Source organism: Sinohyriopsis cumingii, chromosome 6 (genome assembly GCF_028554795.1).
Source record: "Sinohyriopsis cumingii isolate HCF-2022 chromosome 6, ASM2855479v2, whole genome shotgun sequence".
In the NCBI taxonomy this organism is placed as follows: domain Eukaryota; kingdom Metazoa; phylum Mollusca; class Bivalvia; order Unionida; family Unionidae; genus Sinohyriopsis; species Sinohyriopsis cumingii.
The window spans coordinates 111,271,300-111,288,829 of NC_142966.1; the positions used below are offsets into that span (position 1 = coordinate 111,271,300).

At 33.2% G+C, this 17,530-nt stretch overlaps 1 protein-coding gene across 1 annotated transcript in view; it reads right to left on the minus strand.

Moving 5' to 3' along the window:
- The window catches only part of LOC149797724 (tetratricopeptide repeat protein 29-like), a 40,976-nt gene extending 23,921 nt beyond the window's left edge, over positions 1–17,055 (minus strand). Inside the window, exons 1-5 of the mRNA XM_089962655.1 lie at positions 16,984–17,055; positions 11,938–12,169; positions 9,349–9,572; positions 4,148–4,333; positions 2,200–2,418 (exon numbers count right to left, since the gene is read on the minus strand). Of these exons, the coding sequence (XP_089818781.1) occupies positions 2,200–2,418; positions 4,148–4,333; positions 9,349–9,572; positions 11,938–12,140 (832 nt within the window). The 5' untranslated portion in view covers positions 12,141–12,169; positions 16,984–17,055. The remainder of the gene's footprint in view (positions 1–2,199; positions 2,419–4,147; positions 4,334–9,348; positions 9,573–11,937; positions 12,170–16,983) is intronic.
- Positions 17,056–17,530: the final 475 nt, after the last annotated feature.

Consider the following 17,530-nt stretch of genomic DNA (forward strand, 5'->3'; position numbering starts at 1 on the left):
GTAGTTTTAAATCTTACAGGAGGTATGATGCACCAGTAATAATCCCTTACGGTTTAGTAATCCGAATCTCCTCTGACCCTTCCCACCTCATTTGTGACATTCGTTCATTTATGGAGTAGTGTAGGGTCAGAGTCAATTGCTGACTGAAAAATTGGAATTCACTGCCACAGTGCCCTGGTGGCACAGGGTAGTCACTTACCAGGACTATAAAATAAATATCAAAATATCAAAATTGGGGTGAGTAAGGAAACTCAGATTAATGTTTTGGGTGCTACTAACAATATCCCCAGGAAGCTTCTTTTCATTTTCTAATCATCAACGGTTGCAAACAAAAGCTGACTGCCTTTAATGGTCTCAGTGAGTATGAGCTTGAGTTTAATCCATCAACTGTTTAAAGTGTGAACATGTTTTCATGCCTAACAAAAATCAGTCACGTGTTTCACAATTACAGGTAAGCTGTCAATTAGTAATTTGATTTAAAAGCCATTTCTACTGATAATGAGATAAAAGTGTTTGTGTGTGCAAGACAGAGAGAGAGAGAGAGAGAGAGAGAGAGAGGGAGAGGGACAGAGAGAAATGAGTGCATGTACACAGTTGTAGTTTTCTTGATTATTGCTAAACAGCTAAACTAAATACATGTATCTCTGTAGCATACTACTATTGACAATATTATCGTAGTACATAAATCTGTCATAAACCAAGTTTGAGAGCTATACCTGTCTTCACCGGTCACCTGTGTACAAAGGCCATATTGCCTTTTCCCATGGATAGCTGTTGTAGACAGTTTGAATTTAGTTTCTTTAATGCAAACAGCATGAATATCATTAGATGCAACATCCTGAATGCATCACTATGATGTTGAAAATTCCATTACATGATATCCATTTCTGTACAATTATATCATAATGGCTCAGAGTGACATTGTTGTATGCTACAGTTCATATAGACACTTCTATGGCCCTACCCATGATCATTTGCATTTTGTTGTTTAAATCAATATTGATGAAATTTGAATGACTTCTCAATGCAATTAAAAAGTAAGTCAAGTCTAAAACTTAAGCAAACTGAAGCAATATGGTTTTTTTTTTAATGTCACTTAAACACTTGTATTTCTAGTCTCATTCAATGAGACTCTTGAATGACTCTGTGACATCTTTACCAATATGGCAGTCTGGTAAAAATGCTTCCTATGGCTTCATCAGTATTCACTGTTACTGTCCGAAGGAGCAACACACAAACATTAAAATAGCAAAACTAAATGGGCATTTCTCTCCATCCCAAAATATACCTGGACCTTTTGGCAATAATTTAAGTCAAAATTCTATTATCATTTTAATTGGATGTCATTAAACAATTCATCATGCACCAGCAGATCTGGGTCTATTTTGTTTGCAGTTGAACTTACTGACTTACAAGCAAGTACATATGGCATGTTAAATTTTTTTTGGTGTACAAGTCAGGCAGAATAAATATTTAACAGTTATGTTAGCTTGATAAGTGACATGGAAAATGTAAGGGATGTAGTGGCTGTCAATTGTTTTATGGTAGTTTCAATAAGAAAATGATGATATACCATATATCAGTCATTGTATTCAAATATATCAGTACTTTCCTCTCCTATACAATAAAACCCTCCTTAACCAATTTACCTCAATGTTCCAGAATCCATGTGACAATAACTGGGATGGATTTCTCCTCAATGCTTTAAACCAACAGGTTCACAATGAAACTTTTTGAATCAAATTAGAAACTCAATTTATGCACATCCCTTTCATACAAGGAAATATTTCTACAAATTGTCATTCTGAGACATCTTAATAAATGAAGACTGAATGTATCTGGATTCTTCTTTAAATCCAAATGAAAGGTTACAGACAAAATTTATTCCTGGATTCACAATATTTTGCTGCATAATAACTTACCATATATATACTCGCTTGTAAGTCAGATCAAACTGCAAACAACATAGATCCTGATCTGCTGTAGCATGATGTTATCAGGTTCTATGTTTGTTCTACTAATTACTCCTAACAAACTACACAGACCCAGATCTGCTGGCATTTTATGTGACAATAGATCTGGGCCGGCGCATTTTGCAGTGGGTAAATGTGTTAAGTCTAGTAGCCAAATACCACTTAAAATTCAAACAGGAATTTCTTATTTTAATGTTTAATATACACTGTGAAGTATTTGACTTACTTTCTTGTGCCATATTAAATGCCTTTTTCAAATATTCAAGCATCTCATTTTTATCCTCCTCTTCCTCCTGAAGAAGTGTTCCGATAGTGTCGTAAATTCGGGAAAGGTGGATGCAGGCATCTGTATGAAATGTTCTGTTATCAGCAGTTATCCAGTCCTTGTTAGTGACTGCCAGCTTGTAGTATTGCTCAAAATTTTCCATTGCATGATAATATTCACCTATGAAAAAATGTATAAATTACTGTAAATTACAATAATTTCACAAGAACAGGATTTTTACAAAATTAAGTCAGAAAATTGTACTTTTTAACAAAATATCCTTGATCTGAAAGACAATGATGCAAAATAACTTGTATTAAGGGAAATAATTTCTTTGCAAAAATTTTAAGTCAAAATTTGCTAAATATACCAGATTTGTGCATTTTTAATGATGTTAAAACACCATGATTCACAGTAAAGGTTTCCCATCCCACTAGTTAATTAGGACAAAAATATTTAGATTTGTAAAAACATAAATAATAAAGTTAGCCAAAAAAAGATGCTTACATATTTAGGATACAACAACATATACAATAGCTTAGTCAATAATTATTTGAATTATGAACATTTTAAAATTGATAATGACTGCTCTGGAGTTTTAAATAACAGTCTCAGTGAGACTGTAATACAATCAAACCTAATATATATACTAATATATATATACATACATATATATATATATATATATATATATATATATATATATATATATATATATATATATATATATATATATATATATATATAAAGAAACCCAATTATAAACCAGTTATAAATCTGAGGCCAATTTTGAAAGGTCACATTTAAACATAATTCAGCGACAAAACTCTCTCTTTACAATACTGTTCATGTGAACCATAAAAGTGATCTTTACTGTAACAGAGTGCGCCATCTAATTGGGAATGTCTGTATAAGGCCATGTTATAATAGACTAGTGTATAAAATGCACAGAAATAGTTGACTGGTCATTATATAATATAAAATCGCTTTATAACTGGATCTCATCAGCCAAAAGCTAAAATTAAGGAAATAATTCATGTAGCAAAGATAAAACAATTTACAACAATTTAATGGGATTCAAAGACAGATTATAAGAGGGAGAGATCACTGTACAAACTTACTGCATTTAAAAAAACTTCCAGACAGCTTAAAAATCCTAAGACAAGTTCTAGCTGGTCTCCCAATCAGCTGTTATACACAAAGTTCTATAATTTTCAATACACAAGATATTTAATGGGTGCAGTAAAACATAAGCAGAATTATAATATATTCTCTCTATGCATTAAAATATTAACTCTCCATGGGTTCACTTAACACAGATTTTTCCATTCACAATTTTGATGAGCTCACACAGAAATGAACTTGCCTTCCAGAAAATCAACTGCATGCTGGCCCTCCCAATCAAAGAAAAATAATGACTTCAGAAAACTGAACAGGCACTCTGGGCTTGCAGCTATCAGTATTAACTGGCCCTCCTCTAAAGCTCAAAGGTCAATGACTGGCAGACCAGTGGCTAAATCAAATCCTGTATGATGAATCTAATATTTAACGATGAAAATTATATTTTCTGGGCAAATGTGTGTCCACATGCTTTTCAAAGAATTGTGGGGACCATTTAACAGTAACATTCCATCCATTTGTACACTTTTGTCTCTTTTAATGTTCCTCCTCCCACACAGTGTATCTTCAAAGGCTCAAATTCTCAAGACATTATTTGGTAAAAGTTAGTGATATGCCCAATGGTTCTAAAATTTTAACTAAAAAATATGATGACAGTTGCTAACTCATGACAACAGAACACAGAAAGTGCAGGGATCAGGACCACAGAACTTATGGAAATGATTAAAGGTGAAATGTCAATACCACCATCCCCATGAGCATAATAAAGAAACAAGGAAAATCTACATACCATTGTCTTCCTGTGCCAACCCTACATTACAGTAGCCTTCTGCCTGTGTTTTGCCGTTATCATTGGAGATGTTGGTACTGGTTTGAAGACAGGTCATAAAGAAGTGGTCGGCTAACCACTTGTCGCCAGTTTGCTGGAAGTAGCGGGCCAATTCAAACCTGGATTTGTATACTTCATAAAAGTCACCTGTTATGGCAAAATTTAAAAAAGTAACATTAAAATTATTTCACTTATGCTTAAAAACTGCTTTTTTATTTACCTCAATAGTTTATGCATTATGTTAACAAGAATCCTTCCTCACTCTAAAAGACGGAAGGCTGGATGATTCTAAAATTAAAACAAAATGTAAACATTGCTTTGGTGAAAAGAAAATATGATCAGGTCATCTGCATGTACATGTAAACATGCCTATAAAATTTCATGTATAAATCAACTGGTGTGTGCACAATGGAGCTAAGAACATATTCACAAAATGTTAAAAAATTCACTTTAAAAAAATGGAAAAATTACTTTAGTGAAATAAATATCTAATCAGGTTATTTTGTGTATGTATATAAGCATGCCTACCAAAAATCATAGTGTCTTGGGACAGCTCAGTGGACATAGACCAATCATGCCATTGTTAGCAGCGGAGCTACTTTAGATAATCCCACTGCAAACAGTGGCAGCATAACAATTTTGGAAAACTTTTTCTCCTTTCACCGTTGTTTACTTAGAATTAGCATGAGAATGACAAAACAGGCTTGTAATTTCATAATAAAACAGGCTTGTAATTTCATAATAAAATAGGCTTGTAATTTCATAATAAAATAGGCTTGTAATTTCATAATAAAATAGGCTTGTAATTTCATAATAAAACAGGCTTGTAATTTCATAATAAAACAGGATTGTAATTTCATACTGAAAGTTATATGGTCTTGTACTCTATAATTCAACAAAGCTGTTGTAGAGGAATACCATATATACTTGCTTATATGATAAGTCAAACTGCAAACAACAAAGATCCTGATCTGCTGTAGCATAATGTACCTGCAGACCAAAGTCCATGTTGTTTGTTCTACTGATTCCTCCAAACAAACTGCACAGATCCAGATCTGCCATCACATAATGTGCTGGAAATCTGGGTCTGTGCAGTTTGCACTTGTACCTGTCTTATAAGTGAGTACATACAGTATATTTTTTTCTGTAAGAAAATGCAAAGAAGCACCTGTAATGTCCAATCTTTGAGAATTCTTAACACATTAAGATCCAGGCTACTGCTGGAAATAAACCATTAAAAAAAGATATCCTGCAAATTGTGAATCATATACAGTGTAATTGTTACAACAGATGATTCTAGAACACCGGAGAACCCTTTAGAAGTAACAATCTTTACTTTTTTAAATGACTATAGAATACGTTTCTCAATTGTAAATGTACTGTATGTAGCTCGTTTTTCAATACTTGGTATTCCTTTTTCTGGTGCATAAATGTTAGCCCCCATTATTTCTTTATCATCAGGAAATGTGTTTTCTGGGTAATGTTAAATCTTAACCTTTACAGCTTGCTTTGGATGCTTGACATCAGTACTAAAAGCCTTGAATATGCATGAACCTGTTTAACCAATCACTGTAAACCTCAGTAAAATAAATTCAGAAGGTTGACCCAACATGACCTTTCCATGCCCAATCAAATTCTCTCTTCCAAACAGTCACTTTTATTGATCAATAAGAGGTAACTTTCTTTGATATACAAGTGCTATTTTCATTGGTTCACTGATATATATATTTTTGTTTGTGCATATTCATGAGAAGCAAGGAAATCTTATCTCTGTCAGCCATGGGTGAAAAGTGAGCATAATGGGTTACTGCCCATGGCTTATGGGGATGCTAAGGTCCATGATTTTACAAATGTTCATGGATTTTGGACTGCTCAAAACTGCAAGCTTCCAGTACAATAGAATCATTCAAATAAGAGTCACAATCAAAAGATGCACAACCCAAAATCTTCACATTTATCCTTTCCAACTATTTCAATGAATTTTAATATGAAGTCCGCTTGATATTGGAATATTTTTTGTGTTTAGCAACAACAAAAGAAAAGCAACCAGTCATGCTTTATTACTAACTTGCCAAATCTTGTATTTACACACCCCACTCCTCTCTAATATTTTTGCACGTGCAATAAATCCGACCAATCCTCTTCATACTGTGGATGTGCTAAGAATAGGTGGAAGAACATATCTGTGGAATTTGTTGGTAGTGTGTCTAATTTTAACATTTCCATCATATTAGAAATTGGAAATTTCTGTCTTAGAGACTTGGCCTTGATATCTCACTAAATTTATCCGAATTTTGATTTAACTTGAGAATCAGAATTACTTTCTAATGATACTATAACAATATGAGTAATTGTTTTTTTGACAAGGGCGAGAATAGTAAGAATAGAAAGAAAAGAGATAAAAACAACACATCATATGCTGAATTGTACATCTGGAGGAAATGCTTATACATTAAAGTACAGATTACTGTAATTTAGCTATTTTTATACAAGTCAGCAATTACAAGAATATTCATGCTCTAAATACATTGCTGACTTCTCCTGCCCCCCCTGCCACTTATTTTCTTGTTACATTGTTTTTTTCCTTGAACCTAACTAATGAATTTAATACTGACCAGCATTCAAAGTTTTTTGGAATACCAATAGTTTTTGACAGACTATTATCTTAAAGCACTCCAAGGATCTGTTAGGAGACTCTAAATATGGATGCTAGACTAGACCAAAGAAATCATTATATTTCCTAAAATTAACATAATCTTACAATTTTAATTAAAATAAATCTTGTGATTTTACTTTTCAATTACATGTGTAACAGGAGCTAATCTTTCTCCTTGATAGATATATTTGTTTAATTTTTATCTCTTAAAATCCATGTTGGTCTTTTAAATGTAAATTACCAAAGCAAAGGAAATTCAGTTGTTGTTAGAGGATCCATAAGGCAGAGGTTAAGCTGACTATTCTGAACCATGAAAAACTGGTGAATTTTGTTGGTATTAACTGCTAACAGGTACCAGTCAAATACAAGTATAACATACTATATGGAAACAGAGCATTATACTAACATCTTTAAATAGTTCATTTGAATAAATTTGCTTTTTATAAGGCATTACCAAGTATTTCTTGTACATTTCCCTAAACTCTGAGTTACAGTGACCTAATTTTAATGTGACTGTGACATTTGATGAAATGCATCCACATACATGTATCAATTTTCATGTGTTACTGAGGTGAAATAGGCTCTTTCATATGGATGGTAAAACAGATAGTGGAAAATAAAGTCACTCAAGCAAGAAAATTATATCATATTAACCTTGTTTTCGTGTGGTTCAAATACTTTCATTGAGATGTATGTACATGCCAATTTTCATAAATGTAGTTGAAATAGGGATCCAAATTGTACAGAGAGTGTAAGGATAGAACAGCTGTAAATACACTAATCATTCTAGTGTGAAAATTAGTTCACAGTAACCTAGTTGTTGTATGGATGCATTCACATACCGATTATCATTAGTGTAGGTGAAATTAGGTCCATAATGTTGAGAGCATAATGAATGAATAAACGAATGAACACACAAACACATATCAACACAAACAACTGGAAAAAACTATGGAAGCTCTGCCAACATTACTGGCATGGGGATAACAACTTCTTAAAATGTTAACAGCATACAACTAGAAAAATATTGGTATAATGTAAGAAGGTTTTTTTTTTTGTATTAATATATTAAAAGATTGATTTCAATATGAGAAGCTTCAAAGTACTGTAAATTCATTACTATTTTTTTGTAGGAAACCAACCAATTACCACAGATTTCAATGATTCTGCAAACGATGAATTTCAAGACACAAAATGATCCTTTTGTACATACAATAGGACTTCTTCCCTTAATCACATATTAAACTGTACAAACAATAGGAGTTCTTCCCTTGATCACATATTAAACTAAACAAACAACAGGACGTCTTCCCTTGATCACATATTAAACTGTACAAACAATGGGACTTCTTCCCTTATTAATATACTAAGCTCTACCAACTATAGGGCTTGGTCCCTTAATCACATATTAAATTCTATAAACAATAAGGTTTTTCTTTTAATCAAATATTACACTCTGCAAAAAATATGATTTCTTCCCTTAATTACATATTAAACTGTACAAACAATATAGTCTCTTCTCTTAATCACATACTGAACCAAACAAAAAGTATGGATTCTTCCCATAATCACATAATTAAACCGTACAAATAAATGGGCTTCTTCTCTTAGTCACATAGTAAAGCATACAAACAATAGGGCTTCATCTGCTAATCACATACAGTGCAAATAGGACTTCTTCCTACAAACATATTATGCCTTACAAACAATAGGGCTTTTTCCCTTAATCACATATTAAACTGTTAAAACAACAGAACTTCCTCCTTTAAACACATATTAAACTGTACAAACAATAGGACTTCTTTCCTTAATCACATATTAAACTGTTCATACAACAGAACTTCCTCCTTTGAACACATATTAAACTGTACAAACAATAGGACTTCTTTCCTTAATCACATATTAAACTTTATAAACACTAGAACTTCTTCCTGTAATAATATATTAAAGCACCAATGAAGATGATACTTTTATAAAAACCCACGAAACAGAATACCCCACACCTCCAATGAAAATGAATGAATGTACAGTGTGAGGCCAAGCAAATGTTTTTACATTTTCTTTTCTTAGACATCTCCAGTGGCCTAGTGGTTAGAGTGTCTGCCATGGATGCAAGAGGTCTTGGGCTCGATTCCCGGCTGAGTCACACCAAAGACTTACAAAAATGGTACTGACAGCTGCCTCACTTGGTCAGGACTGGTCAGCCTAGGGCAGGATAATGTGACTGGGTGGAACATCATGCTACGTGTCTGCGGCATGATACCCCAGTGCTAGACATCACTATAAACTGCCACATTGCAGACATCGTAGCAATATGACTGAATTTTTTTTTAAAGCTACATTAAAATTCCAAATCACATCACATTACATTTTCTTATTGGTCAAAGCAGTGTTTGTTTTCCAAAATACAGAGCCTATATCAAAGCAGTCCTCAGTCTTTAAAATGTCCTGGAAAAATATATTCAACATATTAAGTGAATTTATAAAGAACATTTTTAAGAATAACCTTTTCTAGTTGCATATTCCATTCTTGTTAAATGAGTTTTAAGCATGTCTAATTTGTCATGCTGATCCTTTAGCAATGTCATATTCCATGACAATGATTCAGGTCCTGCACTCAGTCTCTCTTCCTCTTGTCTGTGAATCAATGCAAACAGTTCACAGAATGATCGATGGTATCCTTCTGTAAGCATTTCTACACACAGGTTGTGCTTGTATGAATTCCTGTAGCTGTAATAGGTACAAACTTTATTAAAACATAAACCAGAAAATTAATGCCATAAAAGGTAGTCAAAAATATTAAACTGAATACAGTATATTTAGATACTGAATTGAACTGAATAATGTAAATACAGAATTGAACTAAATACATGTAAAAACTGATGTGAACTGAATACATGTACATATAAAAATTGAATTTAATTGAAAACATGTATATACTGAATTGAATTGAGTGCTGTAAGCTTCATAACTCTGATAATCAACACCATTTTTGAGGAAATGGGAGGTGACATCAATGGTATCCTCTGCAGAAAAAGATGGTATAAATAACTAATAATACTCTGTAAATATTGGTTGAAAATTTTCTTAAAAACTGCAAAAAGATTTCAAAATCTAAATGGTTTTGACAAAATAGAATGAAAAATTCCTTAATTTAATGAGTCATATTTGTGAAGCTACTGGCAGGCTTTCTCATGTACCCACAATGGGCCGAGCCTTGAAGACTCAAACGCACATGCACAGAGGAGATATAGCAGTGATCGGTAAAGGTGAGAGCTTTCCTCCACTTGGCCCCCATTAGTTTTTGTACTTTGAACATCATAATCTTCTGCCATGTAGAAATTTATCGAGGAAGCCCCACTCCTTCAAATTAATTAAATTCCATATTTGCTGGCCTATAAGTCAATGTGGAGCTTAAGACAAATCAGCAAATTTTGTAAATTTTCCATCCATCATCCATATGTAACTCAGTACTGAGAATAAGATGAGGCCAGATGAATACCTTGGTGTCATATTTTTCACTTTGTGCCACACAACGTCGCACATTTTATCATATCAATAACTACATAAATTTTCAAGTCAGGATCATTAAATGTAATAAAAGTATCTAATTTGTTTCAAATGCAGTATTTTAAACAAATTATGTACTTTTAGCTACGTTTAGTGATGGTGTCCTGAAAATTTACTGAGTTACAGATAGGATAAAATTTGTTGTTGTTGTTGTTGTTGTTGTTGTTTAACGCCATTTTTCAGCACACGATAGACTATACATGGCGGCCAGTATTAATGGTGGAGGAAGAACCTGGGAAATCCCCAGAAAGAACCACCGACCCTCGAGAAGCTACTGGCAAGCTTTCTCACATACCCACACGGGCCGAATCCGAGACTCAAACCCACGCAGACAGAGGTGAGATGGCAGTGATCCGTAACGGAAAGCGCTTTAGTCCACTCGGCCACTTGGGGCCCCGATAAAATTTGTGATGCTGTCTAATGTGAAACTATACAAATGTCTGATTTCATTAATGTTAATAGCATCACCCCATGGTATTTCAGATTTAAACATTAAATACAGAAACTGAATCAATGATGCTTGCTTTTCCACAGTTTTGTTTTAAAGATGAAGAGGGATTCATTGGGATAGCCAGTCTGGTTCCTCAACATTCCCAATTTGAGAATAAGGAGGTTGCATTCCCTTTCAGATATGTAATTATGTAAAAGGCTGCCTTCCTTCTCCTGTCTCTTTAGTGACCTTTTGCCGAAGGTTGCTTTACCGTCCTGTGTCTGCTGTGTGATATATGCTATATGGTGTTTAACACATAATTTTTGTTAGGATAGCTTTTTACCAAATTGATTTTTCCATTAGTATATTGTCTATTACTTTTTAGTAAAAACTTTTACAAAGAAAAACAAGAAAAAAAATGGAAGGTGGAGTTTTACTCTACCTCTTTTTTTCTTTGTTTCATAAAAGAATTTTGCCTAATATCTCAGACAGACATATTGTATACTATCCCCAACAAATAAAAGTTTCAATGTTTAAATATTCATAATATTTATATCTGAATAGACTCCAATTATGTTAAATCCCAAAAATGGTAATTTAGCAAACTGGTTAATTTCTTTGCAAGTAAAATAACCTCTCCATTCTCAACAGATAATATTATTTCTTTTATCATGTATCGGTACTCTTTCTGTCGCTAGTGGAATTAATTTTTATCTCTGCTCATGCTAGTTGTTACTTTAAACTGCTCTGACAGTTCTGTCAGCAAGCTCAAAAGATGCCACTGATTTCCGGTACACAAGTCAGCACCTGGCATTTCCTTTCATAACAGTGTACCATATTCATGATGCCTTATGGCCCCGTTGTCTCATTTCCATATTAGTAGCACCACTAATTTGGCCTGGTCTGCTGAATCTTGATATCAAACAGGTGTTAACTTAGATGACCTGACCAAAGCTGTGGCATATTTAATTGTCATGTATAGATTTTCAAGTTAAAAAGGTATCAACTTATAGGTCGGCAAATAAATTTTTCCTTTTAATCACATGGTTGTCAGTTGGGAACTTGCATAATAGCAACAACATAAAATGTACTTACGCTGTGGTCTGTCTTTTTGTTAGCATGGCTTGCTGTGACCTTGGTTTCTCTGGTTGTAAACCTTCTCGAGCTCCTTTTCCCCTCTTCAAGGGTTTGAGTCGACCACTAGGTGGGCCTTTTGGAGGGGATGGTGAAAACTGAACTGGCTGACCCTGCTTCAACCCCCCACTGCCTCCACTTATTGGCGGCAAAGTGGCTGCCATTTTTACCTACTGATCAAAGTGATCAGATCCTGCAGTTTGAAAGAGAAAATATTGATGTATGAAAAAAAATACATATTGTCTTGCATGATATTATGGTTGGCCAACTCATCCAAAATGGTTTTTAAGAAGCATCTTAATCAACATCTTAATCTGAAACAATCATTTGCATTTTTCTGTGTAATTCAGTTCAACTCTTCCTTAAAACACTTAACTTTTATACAGGTACATTACTATTCTGGTTAGAGTATCTGCCTTGGATGCAGGAAATCATGGTTTTGAGCCCCAGCTGAGTCGTTCCACAGACATAAAAATGGTACTAGTAGCTGCCTTGCTTGGCACTCAGAATTAAGAGGTCAGTGTTAGGACTAGTTAGCCTGGTGTCAGGATAATGTGACTCGGTGTGACATGATGCTACATATCTGTGGCATGATTCCCCAGTGCTATAAGTCACTATAAATTGCCATACTGCATACATCGTAGCAATATGACTGGAATTTTTTTTAAAGCTATGATAAAAATCCAAATCACACACATACACTATTCTTTATATGAATGCTGTGTAAGATTTTCATCTATAATGCCTTGTACATGTTTTATAGTAGTAGCTGATCAATTATCTAGTTTAATAACTTTGTTGTGAAAAGAAAGTTAGCACGAAAGACATTTAAACCTTTTACTACACATTTTGTCTCTAACGTAATATATCAAGCAGAGGTCATAACACATGGCTCACCAAGCTGTATCCTGTGGTCCGCAAATGATTGGCATCACAAAGTGTCATGAAAGATAACAAAGGCTGTGCGGCCCTTTGGCCATTGAAAATGCCTTCATGAGCTTGGTGTGGTTTGAGTTTGAGACCCCCGATATAGAGTAACTTCTTTTTTGATTATCATGAGTTATTACTGATAATGTTTATTACATCTATCTGTTAAATACTTAACACAAAATAATGGAGTACAATATGTTCTTGGCAGAAAAGACAGGCTGTATCAATTTTGTCCACCAGTTTTATTTCATACTTTCTTAATTTTTCAAATCAATAATCATGTAATTTTGTTACTTACAGGAAGATCATTCTTTTTTCTGTTCAGAATGAATGTCAAACTTAACTTTTATGGTTTTAAATTATCTTTAAATAACAACTTTAAAAATGACATTTTACATGTCCCAAACTGTGATGCCTTGTTGCCCCATCTGTGACAAAGGGTCACCACAGGAATATTATTGTTTTGTTCAAACAAATATTAGAATTTTTAAATAAGGTTAATTTTAATATTATGGTTTAACTTACTTATTTTTCACATCAAATTCACATGGATTTTGAATCAAGTGAAACCTGGCAAAAACTACCCAGTATTTCTCTGTGTGTGTGTGCATGTGATTTGGATCTTCATTGTAGTTTTTCAGTCATATTGCTACAATGTCTGCAATGTGGCAGTTTATAGTGATGTCTAGCATTGGGGCATCATGTCGTAGACATGTAGCATGATGTCCCACCCAGTCACATTATCCTGCCACCAGGCTGACCAGTCCTAACACTAACCTCTTAATGCTGAGCACCAAGCGAGGCAGCTGTTAGTACCATTTTTGTAAGTCTTTGGTATGATTCAACCAGGGGATTGAACCCATGACCTCCTGCATCCATGACGGGTGCTCTAACCACTAGGCCACCAAAGCGGTTCCCAATATTTCTGAGTCCTTCAGTGATGTGGAGGTTAAATCTCTCTGTACATCAAAAGAAATTGTAAGTAGCAAATACAAAATGCTTCCAATGGAGGCTTTTGTTGATTCATATTTCCAAACATTATACATTTTGCCTTAACTACATGGCATGGAGATACTAAGAGTTAAGCACTGAAAAATTAACTAAAAATTTCTCACACCTGACTAATGACTTTTTCACCAATCTGTTTTTTTAAAATAAACAACACAGAAATCATTTGCAACTAAAAGGTACAAATGTTATTTTCTACTTCTCACATTATGAGTCCTTTGGTCACCAAATGGCAACTGTTGACAATTTTCACCTGAAAATGCAAAGTGTTTGGTCACAAATCTGACCATTTTACTTACAACTTGTGCAGTACACACCGTCACACACATATATATACCGCAATTATATTAGGGCCAACAATTTAATGTTCTGGTGCATGGGATTGACACTTTTTAATTTAATTTCTGTCTGTCAATAGCAGGAGAAAAAAAATCTTGCTTTGTTTTAAAACTAACACGATATTATAGTCATAATATTATTTGACAAAAATATTAATTATCTGAAGATAAAAGAAAAGATTATATTTCAGATTGAAAGAAAAATCACAGCCCCCCCCAATTAATTGGCCAATACCTTTTTAGTTGATAAATTTTCTATGTGTACGCTAATAATTGTTGTATTAGTTGCATTAAAAGCTGTAAAATAAAGTGAAATGATTAAGTTGATACTTTGAAAGACATTCTGCTTATATTCGATAGCTTATTTATAAAAGTCAGACGTATTGATACTGAAGTATACAGTTTTCTAGGTATACTATTGATTGTAATTTGTGAGGAACAATCGTGAGGATACTTTGAGTGGGATGCCAACATCAAAGCAAGATATTTATCAGAGCAAGTTAGTAAACATTAAATACATTCAACAAATGAGAAAATATTTATTGGACTTGACACATTACATAAAAATCAGACAGAAAACAAATGAGCTCCTGAAAATCATTGGATGATTTGCAGCCTTGCAAATAATGTAAAAAGTAATCCATATATTTAACACATGCACATAACTAGTAAATAACTAAAATGTGACATTTACAGTTTTCTTATTTTGTTTTGTTTTGTTTTGTTTATTCCAAATTTTCTCCAAAAGCTGGATTTAGCCTGAAATTGTTTCACAACAATCCATTTGGCAATCACGTTGGCATACGTGACACAAGTCAAATATATGATTAAAGGATCATAAAAGTAATTATTGTTGTAATATTTGCCATTAATTTGTGACACATCCATTTTTTGAAAATGATAACTTTTGAAACTATTCTAAATTATGTCAAGAAAAATGAAAATATGCTGTTAATGTCATTAAAGTTGTAACAATATTGCTCTGTAATTTCTGTACATTCTTTAATGATGGAAAATACCATGGTTAACAAGCATACTACACATCTCTAATATATATATATATATATATATATATATATATATATATATATATATATATATATATATACATGTCAATAAATCCTTACATCCTACTTAGAAAGATTAACAAAAAAGTGATTCAATAATCGATGTAACTAGTTTTAAAGTAATGAGTCTTAATTGCTAGAGTCTTAATTGCTAGATAAAATCAAATTGTCAGTGTTTGAAAATCTGGATCATTATGCAATGCTAGTCGTCAAGTCATGATCTTGATTTTGTTATGCTGATAACAAGACATGATTTAGTAATCATGATCAAACCACTATGATTATTATATTTTTGTTATAGTATATACCTATCAATTTTCAGATGAATTAATAAAATCCCAAAGCATAACTTAAAGAAAAGAAATTGCACAAGATTTTAACCTTTGTGATACAAACTTCATCTTTACTCATAAACCAAATTTATTTTTCTTAATGGCTTAAAGTGTGCACATGAATATCTTTTGATGAACAAAAGTCATTAATTTTCACACTTATGACTGTTAATATAATAAAATGAGTTCATTGTTATATGGGGCAGCAGATCCATATATGTGATTTACAGTTATTGTTCAGTTTTCAAACTTTGCATCAGTGAAGGTCAGCTAAATAACTAGGAAACTTTATATCTGAGGCCCAGCTGATAGTGCTTCTAGTGAGACATTGCGAGATGTTCCAATGCAGCCTTGGCATAGGAATGGCAGGAATATTCTGATTGATATTTACAGCAGAATTAAAGATATTCGTGGAACCTCATAATACAGATTTGTTAAATAGGATAATACTCATTTCCATTTATATGTCAAGTGAGGCTACAGCTTAATTATTCAAGCTTTGTCAGCTATAACCAATAAACTTCAAGGAAAAAGTAGTTCCAGCCACATCTGAGAGTATGGTAAAGGTATCAGAAAATATCTGTATTGTTTTTCTACATTTCAGATTTGACAGTAAATTTCTGGCTCATCTGTGGGTAGAAAATGTATAGGTATATAATAAAATACTGTACAGTATTCAAATGTATTACTGATACAGTTATCACCTGGGAGTCAAGATGCTATTATGGCAGGAATTTGAAATGCCCCATCCAAATAGTAATGAATGATTTTTATAAGGATTTTTACTGACTGGAGAAAAAAGAAATAGTCAAATGGATTTTTTTCATGCGAAGTATATTTTTTTCATTTCACAACTGTGTCAGTTAGTGCCGATCAGTGTAAACAAAATGTCGTGGTCGTGAAATCAACGAGAGATGCGTTCTCTCGAGAACTGAAATCTTATAATACTGCGTTAAGATAGAGTAGCGTCAAAATAGGGTGTTCAGCGATATAATATTCGTAAACTTCCTTCTTCGTGTCAAAGCTACGACAGTGTAGCCAACGTAGTAAGCCATTAAACGAGTATAAGCTCTCTGTGAAATTTAGTATAAACATATAAAAAATTAAAATCTTTCAGTAAAAAATACTCAACAGACTGAAAATATAAATCCATCAAGTCTCTGCAGTTGCGTAGCGGCTCAACTACTGGAACACTCGTTTGGAAGTAAAGAACGAGATTTTCATTTAAGTTGTAAGTTGTTTCAGTTTCATATTTGCGAAATATAAATAAAAATATGATTTCATTGTTTAAACCCCAACATTATACATGTATTTTACACAAAGTAACTGTACCTTTTCGTCCTAGATGATATCCCAAGTGTAAATGGCCTCTGAGCTTCTTGTAGTCATAACAACCAAAATTACTTCCGTTCGTTTTACCTAATACTTAATGTGCGGTTGAAAGAAAGGCGAAAAGCGGTCATGGTCAATATGGCTAAGAAATACTAAGCGCACCAAAAGACACTAAGAAGCACTTTGAGACACCAAGTGCTACAGAGTGGTACTAAATAGTCATCAAAGCACTTTTAAAGAAACTATAATAAAAATTCTTATTATTTGTATTGATAAAAATCATTTGCAAACAGCATTGTTCGTTATATGGGAGGTTTATCGGCGCCGTTATTGCTGAGATACTTCAGTGAAGGAGATTATGATTATAAGTTCTGTACGCTCACACTAGAAAGTAGTGAAAAAGACACTGAGAACTAGTCTCATCCAAACTATTATTTTACTGTCAATACTTAATGACCAAAAACTATCCGAGCAAAGCGGAGCAGTATTTTTTATTTAGTTCATGTATGAAAATTTGGTGACAAATTAATAAAAGTAAACTGAAATG